The sequence below is a fragment of the Scophthalmus maximus genome, chromosome 11 (assembly GCF_022379125.1).
Source record: "Scophthalmus maximus strain ysfricsl-2021 chromosome 11, ASM2237912v1, whole genome shotgun sequence".
Taxonomy (NCBI): Eukaryota; Metazoa; Chordata; class Actinopteri; order Pleuronectiformes; family Scophthalmidae; genus Scophthalmus; species Scophthalmus maximus.
The window spans coordinates 5,148,943-5,162,407 of NC_061525.1; the positions used below are offsets into that span (position 1 = coordinate 5,148,943).

The following is a 13,465-nucleotide window of genomic DNA, read 5'->3' on the forward strand; positions in this document are numbered from 1 at the left end:
GTTTATAGTGGACACTCATGCACACACACGCTATGATCTCATGCTCATCGCTGTTCATTTTCAATCATCAGTAAAAGTTTGTTGCTGTTTTTGTTGTCAGTCGGTGTGCAGCCAATTCCGGGGACATTTTGGAAGCCTTACTTGAGCTCCTGTGCGATGGCAGCGATCTGCTCCACTCGGTCCTGATGAGCCGCCAGGTCGCTCTCAAAGGCCTCGTGTTTCCGTAGCAACGCCTTGACTTCTGACAGGGTGGAAGTCTCGTAGTCCTTCTTGGTCAGCATGGTCTCCTTACCTGCATTCACACACAACTTATTCATTTACTGGATTCCACCTGGACGTCTCACTGTGACGGTGAGCCTCTCAAATGCTGGTAGATGGTAGAGGAGCCAATTACAGCAATTTGGCTGAAAAAATACTGTAGGTGGCTAAATTAGTGCTTTAAATGTATGAGCCAATTTGGGCAATGGTGATAAATATCACCTGCCCTCTTTGAGAGAAAGACAGACTTGTTGAATCAAAATCAAATTTGATTCTAACATTATTTTAGAGGAATTTGATGATGATCTGATTTTTGTGGTGTGGGCAAAAAGTTTATCCAACTTGATACGCAAATTAAAAATGTTGTTCGCCCAGCGTGACTGTGAGTTAAAGCATTTACACACCATCGGTCCAGGATTCATGGATGGCAGCCTTCTGGTGGAACTTCTCGGCCAGATGTTCCAGTCTCTCCAGACGTCGGATCTCACTGAGAATCCACTCCTCGTAGCCTTTTTCTGCTCCTTCCAGAGTGTGCCATGCCCCGTTGATATCCTGGGGACCAAACGCATATTATAGAATTACTGATATTAAACCTTCATTGTAGAGGAGTGTACCGGCACCCGTTGCTCTGCCTGCGTAGGTGATGTAATGTATATTAAAACGGCCATCAAATCTGAATCTGAATACATACGGACACCATGCGTCCTTCTGATGGCATGAAGGCAGGCCTGTTGCTGAGTCTCAGTTTGGTCTGCAGAGTGTTGAAGCCGATCTCCAGCTGACATTTCTCTTGGACCTGAAGACAGGAAGAGAAAAGTCCCCTCACAATGTTGGTGAACAGATTGAGTGGATATAAAAGCAGTGAATGCACCACCAGGCGGACGACTTAACACAACATTAAAAAAAACTATTCTCATATACTGCTCTACATATTTAAGAAGTTCATCGAAACCTTTGGTGGTTTGTGGACACAGCGGTAGTCTCTGAAGTCCTCCTGTTTAGCCTGCATATCATTTACAGTCTTCTCTTGGGTTCGGTTCTCCAGCCATGGGATGGTCCGACGGATCCACTCCAGCAGCTGGAGGCAGACAGGAACACAGGGAGAAACCAGTCAGAAAAACTTGGAAGAAGGATCTGAAACTCAATCAAAGATTGAAATTCTTTCCACAAAGTCTTGAGTGTTGCAACTATGGTGTTAAGATTGGGAACACAAGGGACCTCAAATTAAAGCAACACTACAGTAGGTGTAAACATGCTGATGAGTTTTTTAATGTTCTGTACTCACGTCGCTGGCCAGTTTCTCGTAGTCCTCCATCATATGCTCGTTCTCCTGGTTGACAGCCAGCACTTTGCAGATACGATTTGCGGCCGTCTCAGCCTGTCATGGAGACATAGTGATGAGCGGCGCTCACGGTGACCGGGCCAAACATCGTCATCACCGTGCCCAAAGCTAAGTGAGAGCATTCGCTGTGGCCACATGTTAAAACACAATGCTGCACTTTAAAATCTACTCTATTGTTTTTTATTAGTATCTCAACCTGAAATTTCATTAACACTTGTAATAACAGAAGAAAAAGAGAGTTGTTGCTCTCTAAATTTGTGCGTACACACTCCACACACAGGCAGTGCACTGGAATAAATCTAAACACGAGTTCAGACACACAATATTTTTAAAAAGTGCAAAAAGACAATCACTGCATCTGACTGATCTGAAACATGCTCCAGCTGCTGATGGTTAGTTGAATGTGCCAGAACCGATCGGTGTGTTTTAAAGCTCCATGCGTCTCCCGTCACAACAAGGAGTCAGTGCACACGTCTAGTTACAGGTTCATGTAGCGCTGAGGTCCACATCAGCAGGTCTGCCTAGGATATTACACTACTGTGCCACTGGAAATAAAACACAGTACACAGACTTTGGCAAGTTGATGTATTCTGTAAAACAATCTCACAATTTCTGTTTGGTTGCTTCATAAATGCCTAATATTTCCCTTTTTTGGAGCGTTTTCATCTGTTGAGCTAATTCTTTTACTTTTAAGTCTAAACTAATACATTACAAATATATGAATCACATCATATGGCAAAACAAACATTTTGAATTGAAAAGTGTTAATAGCTGAAAAGAAACTGGAGAGACATAAACAAGTGTTTCCCCAAACAGGTCTGGTTTCACAAAAGTTCCAAAAAGTATAATGCTCATAATCTTTTATGTTTTAATGTTTTCAATGGGAGAAATACACATTGGTCTGTTTGTACATGCATTCTGAATTGGGATTTTCATTTACAGTGTCTTCAGTTGTCCAGAGGAAATATATTATTCCTCATTGAGATCAATTTGACAGCACAGGCAGACCATGGTATCTATTCAGTCAGAGAGCTCTCCCTCACTCCTTATGGACCATAACAGAACAAATATGAATTTGGGAATTGAGGTCCAGACCATAAAGTTAATCTCTATTGGGAAAACACAGGTTGTGTCTGATAAACACCGAAACAGACACCTCAGTTCTGTTGTTCCCCTCATGGTCCTAATCTCCAAATATTTTCTGCCCTTCCCCACGAGTCCACAAAAATATGCTGTTGAGCATCTTTCACCATAAAAACTGTAACTGATTGTGAACAATGTGAATTCAGTTACACTTGGATCCAATAATGAGAAATGAAAAGCAGCTGAAAAGCTCCGTCTAATGATGGGGAAACTTTCTAATATATTCCCCTAATTTGACCCATTTTCTGACACTGGCTGATATTTTTACTACATTCCCCAGAGGGCTGATGTGTCTTTCCACTCTTGCTGTCGAATGAGTAATGGGAACCCTCTGTGTGTCTTTGGAGGAGGGCGGCAGGGCAGTGTTTATTGTGAGTCTGAAGCGTGATGCGCTCACCTTCTGTGCACCAGAGAAGGCATGATAGAAGCTGGAGACATAGGTCATTATGGCCTTCTCATCCGGCCTCAGCGTGCCCACGATGTCTACCGCATCACCCAGCAGGACAGAGAGGTTGAGAGGGAGAGAGAGAAAGAGACAGAGTGAAGCCAAAGCTACCCAAAGCTGCATTAGTCCCCGGCCTCCCACAGGATGAGGGAGCGGAGGGAGCTGGCAGGAGTTGGTCGGGGAGAGAGTGGCTCCCTCCTTAGGTCCACAGCTTCAAGGTACTCCTATTACACCCCACCACCACCGCCCACACTCCAAAGCGTGGGTTGGGATGTGATGGGGGACGGGAGGGAGGACGAGTGACCTCTTGTAGAAAGTTTTGGGACACTGGGGCCACAAGGTGGAGGTCGGGACACAAACACATCACACTGGTGAGTCTTTGTCGGGGCGAATTCTCTCAAACAGCTTATTCAAACTCTGACGCAGGTCATTCATTTTGGTTCGGCTCATTTGGCAGGTGACAATGACGTCATTTCAAATCATGACTGCACTGAGGTCTGAAACTGCAGGACACAGTCCGTGTTGGCACAGAGAGGGAAAAACAAAAAGGACCAGAACCGCTTACAGACATGTTTTGGTTCCAGCCTCTCAGATTTGAGGTGCTGCTACTCAGCTACAACAGCTAATTTGGAGAAAACCCTGAAGAATCTGGGCAATTTGCCATCTTTATTTATCCCCCGCCCCCCGATATTCTATAGACCAAATCACCAACTGATAAATAAATGATAGAATTATCTAAAATCCTAACATGGTGATATCAATTTGATTCAAACACCCAATACTTCAGGTGTTTTAACAGATATATACATCAAAACAAACACCTTCTTACTGCTTTATATTATCTAATAATGTTTTTTACTCCTAATAATAATGATAACCCTGCACAGTTTCAGGGTCTCAGAGCAGGTTTTGTGCCGATTCAGTATAAAACTGGATGCCCTCAAATGACCAAAATGAACAAGATGAAAAACCAAACACAGCAGATGTTGAATAAACCCTTTCAAAAAAAGCTTCACGTGGATATGGTTGTGTGTGGTTTGTGTCATGTCGGTCAACAACGAATAATGCTGGTAAAAGCAGTAAGTCTGGAGATTGAAGGGTTTGTTTCCAATTGTCCAAAGTTTGCTACAAATACAAACTTTCTCTGGAGCTTTGATTCTGATTTTGTGTAAATAATGACTAGAGGGAGGACAGAGACAGAGAGAGAGAGAGAAACACAAACACGTTCTGACTGAGCCAGAAAATAATTAATTAGAGGAAGAGGAAATAAACAAGAGACGCATCCAATGGGTTCCTGGCAGAGGCCTTTAGGGAGAGGGGAGGGAAAAAAAGAGAGGAGCTGGTAAAGGAGAGAAAGAAGCGATGGAAAGGTAGAAAGATAAGAGGAGTAGACAAGTGCATTACAGAAGACAGCGAAATACAATTAAGATCCCTCTTCATCTGCAGCTAAAATCTAAATTATACCAATTTTATGACTTGATTGAAGACTAAATGTTTTCTTTCATCTGTCGGGGCTGTGTGCAAAGGATCAGGAATCGAGCTCTGACAATGTCATGAAATATGAAAAGGGCTGTAACATTTGTGCCAGCTAAAAAATAAAACCTTCATCTGAACTGTATAGAAATTCCGAACAGGTGCAGCTGCGGAAACACAGATGTAGTCTGGGGATTGTCAAATAGTGCAGAGAACAATCATTGACATCTCTACTTCGTTGTTTTGATGAATAACCCAGATGTTCTAACAACAATTACAAACACAGCTCAGCTATGACAGCACAGGAGAAGATTTACTCCTTTCACCAGCAAACTTACATTCACATTGTTTGTATTTGTGTGTGTGTGTGTGTGTGTGTTTGTGTCCCAACAAATCCATTGTCTTTGATGCGGCCGAGGTCTTAGTAGCGCTGTGGAGAGAGTGAGGCCATGCTGGACAGGAAGCATCACCTTGTTAGTAACAGAGGGTTAGAGGTCAAGGTCGAGGGGTCAGAGGGTACCTTCTGCGCTCCAGAGAAGGCATGGTAGAAACTGGACACATAAGTCATTATGGCTTTCTCATCTGGGCGAGCAGTGTTCACAATGTCTACAAGGGGAGACCGAGGTTATGAAGACACACACACACAGGCAAGATGGAGGACGAGATTATACACAACAGGACACTGTTGTATGTAGGAACATACAGTCATGCTATACAGGCTGACAAGCACAGACACACATTTAACAGGCAGCTGTGGCTGTTACCAACCGCTCAGGATGATGAAAGTTTCGATTCACAAGCAAACAGAGCGAGTACAAATACAGGAGGGCACACGAACAATTAACAATACCGCACATACAAGGGTCAGACTCGTATATCACTTCATTCAAAACACAGCAGTAGTCTTGTATTTTCAGACCTGTGTTAGCGATGGAGAATGGTCGGGTTGCGCCCACTATCATTCTGCTATAGGGAAAAAATAATGCACCGCCTTTTTTTTCCCCCTGTGAACCAATCAGGATTGGTCTTGGGCAGCACTGAGCCCAGGGTGCAGCGACGGTGCCCCTGCAAAATAGCGTCGGGATTGGGGTTTTGGGTGTTACATTTATATGTGAAGTGGCGGGCATTGTCAATATATTAGGCTGATTCCCCACAAACACCAAAACAGTCAAAACTACTGATAATTTAGAGGTACATCATTTGATAATCGTGCTCCACAAGTGAAGCCGGCCTATACTAAAGCTCTGGAGGCGCCCGCTGGACGATTTGCTAACAGGAAGGCTCGAGTGGAGTAGAGTGGATCGGCCCAAGTCCAGGCACCAGTGCATGCCACTGCCACAGACAAAGGATGTTGCTAATCAACTGACGGCGGCCATGTAGATTGCAGCTCGGAGGATGTTGACGTCGTTTCCTGTGGCGAAGGGGATTTCAAAAACCAGTAGCACGCAGATAACGGAGGGGAAGGAGGGCCAATGGCAGGCTCATACGCTCGGTCTACATCCTGTGAGTCAGACTACTTCTGCAGGGACGGAGTTTCCTCCCTCATTAAAGTTCCACAAAGAACAAAGAATGGGAGATTTTAGAGTAAAGTTCTTTTTTGCAAAGTTAATGATTCAGCTAATGACTATTTAGAGTGTGCTCACTCAATATGGACATCAGCCCTCAGTGCTCATATTGGTCTACCACACATACAGCAGCACACACACACACACACACACACACACACACACACACACACACACACACACACACACACACACACACACACACACACACACACACACACACACACACACACACACACACACACACACACACACACACACACACACACACACACACACACACACAGACAAAGACAGAGACACATCCAGACAGTTACACGTGATTCACGATGCAGAGCGTTACAGGACACAGAGGAGTTACAGGGACAGGATGCAGGCTCCGCTGCAACAGCTCACACACATTAACAGGCACAACGGTGGATTTGAACATCAGCGGCCATATTTACATGCACACATCAGCACAGTGCGGGTGACAATAAACAGTGAGACGATAAATAAATTATTGTGAATTTGCTTCGGTCTCAAACACAGCGGGTGATCTGAGCTCATTGACTGTTAAAGACATCAGAACATATTTACATTTTAAGCAGTTTAATTCATATAGTATGTACACTATGACATATGTATTTAATGACATTCTTCCTAAACCAAAATATATATATATATATAATATAACACAATATATTAAAAAAATCTGAATTATTTGCTGTTTCAGTGTTTTGGAAAAACTGGAGTATTAATAGTAACAAATGTTAATTAAAATGAGTCTCTTAATCAGAACACTCGTCTACGTACATGATGGGCAAAAGTCACCTTCGTGTGTGCATGTAAATACAGCCGGTTGCTGACAATCATAAACGTCATAGTAAACGTCAGGCCTACCTTCTGCGTCCAACATCTTTGGAATGTCCAAGTGCTTCTCAGCCACCTCAAAGGCATTGTTCAGATTGGTCACTGGGTCATCCTAACCAACCAATCACAGCGTCGGAAGACAATAAATGTGCAGATCAAGAACAGTAACTCTTTTTAATTATTAGGAGAATTATTACTTAACCACTAGTTTGCTTTGCTTTGACTTTAAAACATTTGAATGTGGGCGGTGTTTGAACAGAAAATGTGAGTCATAATGATTAGCGTTAATCTAGTGTAGTGTAGTGTGTGTGTGTGTGTGTGTGTGTGTGAGTGTGTTTGTGTGTGAGAGGGCGTCTACCTTTCTGAGGCTGTCGTAATCAATGAGATCAGGTCTGTGTCTGTGGATCAGAGCGTTGAAGGCGAGACCGTCCTTCCAGCTGTTGGACAGAGAACAGATGAGACGAGTGTCAGGCAGAGATCATCCCATTGGCGAGAAGTCAGAGCAGTGATTTATTTGCCTGGAACGGTGACTGACAGCGAGTGTTAGCAAAACTTTGCATTCACTACTGGTAGTCGGGTTGTGACTCATGTTTCTGCGTCAGAGTTCACAACAATGTCAGCAGAGTATTGGTGCAAACAAACAGAGACACGAGTTTTTAGATCAACATCTTTTTGAGTAAAAAGGGTCTTGGGTAAAAGGTTGACAATCATCCCATGTATGTGCTGTATAGACTACTTTTACAAATGGACATATACTGCACAATAATCTGTAATAACTGTATAATTATATACTTTTATATTTTAACAGCTTCTGAATTCTTCCCGTCACATATTTTATTATTTTTACATTTTTCAAACACACTGTTGTGTCAGAAAAATATGGCCAGTGCCTTCTCACTAATTTACAAAGCAGCAAAACATGTTTCAGTTGCTCCAACAGAGGGCGGAATTTCCACAGAATTACAGTAGTTTCTTTGAAGAATATAAACATTTGTAAGATTTCATTTCAGCAGCACCTGTCCACATCCATATAAACACACCTACACTTCAAAACATATAATGTGTCTGTGTGTAAAGTTAAATGCCCTAAGCCTTTGTGCTTTTAACATTTTATTTTTATTTTTAATATATGCCAGTTGCTGCAACCAACTCTGATACCATTTTGATTCTTTGCAGACCACGGCGAACCATAACAAATGTTATCAGGGTTTCACTGTGGAGTCCCATGAGAACCTAAATCTCTTTCAGAGAACGCTCCAACTTTGCAGTAGACAGTCAACAGCTTTCATCCAAGAATAACACTAATGACCTTTAAAAAAACGGACCAACCCTATAGTGTGTGAATATGTGTGTGTGAGTGTGTTACCTCATGTGGAAGTTCTGCACATTGACATTCTTGTAGGGAGCGGTCTTCCTCTGGCACCACAAGAGAAGACCCTCCTTGGCAGAGGTCTCTGCAAGCAAGACGTGGAGGAGAGAAGACGTAGAAGGTCGGAGGAGGAGGAGGAAGTGAGGAGAAAAGCAGGTCACTACATTGGTCTGCAAACCGTGAGGAAATGTCTCCTCCTCACATGGAAACAAGTGCTCCAATTGTTTGATTCCGTCAACGGTGCAAAGGCAGACAGAAAAATTAAATTCTGCAGAAGCAGTTTTGACAAGAGTTATATATAAACTGTTCCTCAGGGAACGGACAATACTGAGGATGTTGTTGTTTGCTGCATGTGCCTGAACTAACATCACCAAAGTATCAGTCACTTGGGAGAGGGTGAAAAATATGATTCAATATTCCTCGTAGTGGATTAATTCAACACAGACAGTTTTAATGAGCCACCACAGAGTAATTACAGCTCCAACTAATTAATGACTCATCAATGCAAAAGAAATGCAACAGACAAACAACCTTCTGGAGCTGGAAGCAGTGAAGCGTAGATATGTATTTGTGTTTTGGGATTTCTGTTTAATGCCAAACTATTAGTTGTTAATCAAATGGCTCCTCGTCAGAAAATCTACGCAGACGAAGATTATCTGCTGTTCGCATTGCATCAGCGTCCTTGCGTCCTAACCGTAACCGTAGCTCATAAACAAAACTAAGACAGATTATTTAACATTTAAATGATTGTTAAATAGAATACAGAATTACATACAGAATTTAAATTATACAGCCTCTTTTATTACATAAGATGATGATAATAATAATAACTTTTTCTACTTCACAAATTTGACAAATTTGACGCTAGACTGTTAACAAATCTTGTTGGCATAATTGTAACTTGTGAACCCGCCGCATGGGACATGACGCACAAAACTATCAGGGTTAAAAGGGTTAAGGTAAAGTAAAGGGTTAAATGTATTTGTCAGAAAATAACTGATAATTATTAATATTGATGCACTATGAATAATGTTGTTTCTTATTTCTTGGACTAGTGATAATAATACATATTATTATAATCATCAAGTAGTTTCACATCACCGTCAGTCTTAATGAGCATTCATAGAGACCACCCCGGTGTGTGCGCGCGCGTGTCTAGCTTCGTTACTTCCACTCTAGTTCCCACAATGCATCCCCAATGCGTGAGTAAACACCAAAGATTCCTATGAGCCTTCGTTGGCTAATTAATCCTGAAAACCTGGCTGCCAGTCAGGCTGCCGCTGTGCCCTTCAGCAAAGCACTGGTCTTTATGCAAATCAAAGTGGAAGTTGTACCTTCTACAGAGATATCCTGGATGGCGAAGCGGAGGATGATGGTCCAGATCATTCCCAGGGTCATCTTCGCATTTCCATCCACAATTTCTGTACAACACAGAAACAGAACACACACAGAAGGTCACTCCAGTACACTCCAGAGTCACTGTGGACCATACATCTCGTCTACTAGTGATGTTTTTGCAGTCGTCCATCTGCTCTTTCATTTAATAACACCAACAAACCCACACAAGTGCACTTAATGTCCCACGGCTGCCAAATCTCCTGCTAATGTGTGATGCCTTAACAAAGATCTCTCATGAAATAAATCATATCTTGGTAGATGTAAATAAGACAGTCAAGGTGGTGCTTGTAAGACAAATCTAATCATTCATTATTTGTAACTGTATTTAGTAACACATATTTAGCCATTTGAAAAGGACAAATCTCTTCATTTAATACATTTCTGTACTGTATGAACTGACTTTGTGCTCAGATGAAAACAACATTTACAACAGACAGATATTTGTCGTGTTAGTGAAACACAGAGACGCGAGGAGCAGGACAGTAAGTCATGTGCAGTGACACGTTTGAGGGCAGGCATGTAGACGGGCTCAGATTCCGCTCATAGCTCAAACGCATGCTGACAATGTTCGTCCTGCTTCGTCTACCTGTTTATCACCCTCGCTGTCACCTGCGAAATTTGTCATTCCCTCAAACATTCTTCATGTTTAATTTGATCTTCATCTCGACCCTCAGTTGATTAGAGTTCTGCCTAAGTAACCTCTTCTCGTTCAGTCATTTTTTTAGTTAAATACACTGTGAGTTAGCCTGTGACCAAGCCTTGTCCTCCCACAAACAGGTCTCATATCCACCCTGTATGTTATTTTTATTGTACTTGTTTAAAGGGTAAATCAAGATGAAATGGAGGTCTGGGAATGTGTCGTCCTCCTCTTTCATCTCGTCAACACGGCCCCTCGATTTATTTTCCTCCTCCATTTTCTACGCCTGTATTCTTCTCTCTGTCTGTTTCCAGCAGATGACCTTAAGTGGGCTGCTTTCGTGGAAGGCCAGAAAAAAAAAAGTGGGTGAGTGTGTTCAATGGTCATCAGTCTCAGCAAGGCCATGCAGCAGGAATGTCAGGCTTGTCCTGATAGAAAATCTGAAAGGTCACTGTCCCCCACTGTGTGTGTGTGAGAGAGAGATTCTGAGCAAGCGAGCAACAAGTGCTATCATTGAACAAATCTTTAGAAAATAGCATCGCCTACATGTCTACAAAAGTGAAGAAACTATGTTGTAATGAGAAAAAAGTTCCCAAGTGTTCAAACGCTGCAGAGGGTTGAAAAACTGAACCTGACCTTCAGAGAGGCTTTCTCACTGCAACTGCACCATATACAAAGTTTCATAGGAAAACATTGAATAAAACCCTGAGCTGCAAGTTCTATTGACTCCAAAGCAGCACGTCCTGCTGTTCTGATTCTGCTTTTAATGAAACATTACTGTAGTCTACTGTAGTATAAAGTGTACTGTAGTTGGGTTCGATTTGGTCGCCAGACGATCAATATCCAACAGTCCCAAACAGCGGCTCTGGCCCGAGGGTCCGTGCTCGGTGGCCCTGTTCAGTCATTCACCCATATGCAAAGGTCAAGTGTGGAAAACTGCACTAAAGTTCTCTTCCTGTCTCGGGTTAAAACGTATGAGAAGGGTTCCGATGGGTGAATGACATACCTGTGGTTCACGAGGAAGAGATTCCATTTCACTCATTACATGTTAGCGCCGGCTGTTTGGTGTAGTGTGCATCCATTTCCTTGTTATGCATGAACGCATGCTTACCCTCTGCTCCAATAGAGACCAGCCTCACTCCCTTGCTGGCAATAAAGTCCAGGGCTTTGTTCACGTTGTTGATCTTGTGGACCCTCATCTTTCCTCGCTCAGGCTTGGGTAACCGTTCGCCTGTGGATACACGGGCGGGGGGGGGGGGGGACAAAATCAAAAATTTTAAGAAGTGAGTGCATTAGCTCCTGCGGTGTTTCCACGGGCTCAGCAGAACGACAGTCAGCCAGGACGGTTAGAGTCACAGCAGCGACATCACAGCGTCGCTAATGTGGAAAAAGGAAGACGCATGCGAGTCCAAATTTCATTATGAGAAGACAGCAGTTGAAATGATTATCTACAGTGCCACTGCCAACAGGAACAGCTTCCCCACAACAACCTCCTTGAGAGGAACACACACACACACACACACACACACACACACACACACACACACACACACACACACACACACACACACACACACACACACACACACACACACACACACACACACACACACACACACACACACACACACACACACACACACACACACACACACACACACACAGCCTCTGATCCATACAGAGGCTGGAAACTGTGAGTAACCTCACCCTGACTGGACAGTCATGTTGTGGATCTTTAACATCTGAAAACAGTTCTCCCTCAATGTGTGTGTGTGTGTGTGTGTGTGTGTGTGTGTGTGTGTGTGTGTGTGTGTGTGTGTGTGTGTGTGTGTGTTTCCATTTGGGGCTTCTGTATGAAACACTTCCAACATTAAGCATATACCATGGCCTGTCGTTTTTGCTTAATCAAATCAACAGCTTGGACCGACCTTCTGGTGACTTAGAGGTGGTGAACTGAATTACCTGAGATGACCTCCAGCAGCAGCATGAGTTTCAGTCCATCCCTGAAGTCCTCCTCGATGTTTTCGATCTGCGTGCCGGACTTACGTAGGTGGGAGTTGCACCACGCCGTGAAAGTCTGCGGGAGACAAAGTGGTCCATTATTCAGAGGCTGAATGTTTTTCCAGCTTTCACGATAATGAAAAAAACACTTTGAATTGAGAATCAAAGAAAATGACATTGAATGCACAGGAAGGGAGGTCAGGAAGTTGATTTGGTAAGACAGGAAGTAGCAGAATAAAACGGGGGAGAGGGGGGGGGGACACTACCAAATGAGAACTACCATTGATATAGTACAATTCAAGCTTCATGTAACAAAGATGAAAATAAATCAGAGGCAGTTACTCAAATACACAATATGTCCACTTTCTAAGACCGCTTTACATCAAACTATATTTCATCTCGGCAAGAGAAACAGAACTTGATTTCTCTCTTTCATTAACTTCCTAGTTTCTTAATATTTCTCCCCCGACGGCATTTTCAACAGACACTGAGTGAAGAAGTCCAGCCTTTGTTTCATCCTAGGGCTCAGTCCCTCACACACACAAAAAATACACACATCACATCAGAAACTACCAGAGCAAAACCCACACTGACATGAAGAGCCACTGGTTAAGAAACGCTGCCATTAATCCTGCAAGCCCAACAGGAGGATCCCCTCCACAATCTGAGAGGCAGACGGGGAATCAAACCGACAAACATCTGTGACACGTGTAATTAAATATCAGAATGGTGCACCAGATCACAAACATAGGCCATCTGGCAAAAGACACACACCAGCACAAAATCACACACATCAATAGCGGGTTGGAATCCGTGTTTTTGTGCTTCTGGTTAGCCAACATTCTTTCACAAATGTGTTTCGAATCATTTTATTTTGAAGGAGCTCGTGGCACTGAGGTAGGCACGGGACTGCGGAGAGGCCGGCGCGTTTTTCTACAGGCGCTGTCACGCCACTCTCCGAAGACCTCGGTTAGGGGCACGT

General features: G+C 43.2%; 1 protein-coding gene across 2 annotated transcripts in view; it reads right to left on the reverse strand.

Moving 5' to 3' along the window:
* The window catches only part of actn4 (actinin, alpha 4), a 54,648-nt gene that overhangs the window by 8,829 nt on the left and 32,354 nt on the right, over nucleotides 1–13,465 (reverse strand). Inside the window, exons 2-13 of one of the 2 annotated variants that reach the window (XM_035621750.2) lie at nucleotides 12,445–12,559; nucleotides 11,594–11,713; nucleotides 9,782–9,868; nucleotides 8,445–8,532; nucleotides 7,437–7,515; nucleotides 7,109–7,190; nucleotides 3,141–3,226; nucleotides 1,544–1,636; nucleotides 1,211–1,336; nucleotides 950–1,054; nucleotides 663–810; nucleotides 142–292 (exon numbers count right to left, since the gene is read on the reverse strand). In XM_035621750.2, the coding sequence (XP_035477643.1) occupies nucleotides 142–292; nucleotides 663–810; nucleotides 950–1,054; nucleotides 1,211–1,336; nucleotides 1,544–1,636; nucleotides 3,141–3,226; nucleotides 7,109–7,190; nucleotides 7,437–7,515; nucleotides 8,445–8,532; nucleotides 9,782–9,868; nucleotides 11,594–11,713; nucleotides 12,445–12,559 (1,280 nt within the window). Of the gene's footprint in view, nucleotides 1–141; nucleotides 293–662; nucleotides 811–949; nucleotides 1,055–1,210; nucleotides 1,337–1,543; nucleotides 1,637–3,140; nucleotides 3,227–5,181; nucleotides 5,268–7,108; nucleotides 7,191–7,436; nucleotides 7,516–8,444; nucleotides 8,533–9,781; nucleotides 9,869–11,593; nucleotides 11,714–12,444; nucleotides 12,560–13,465 lie in introns of both variants that reach the window. The other variant, XM_035621751.2, reaches the window with a different exon arrangement.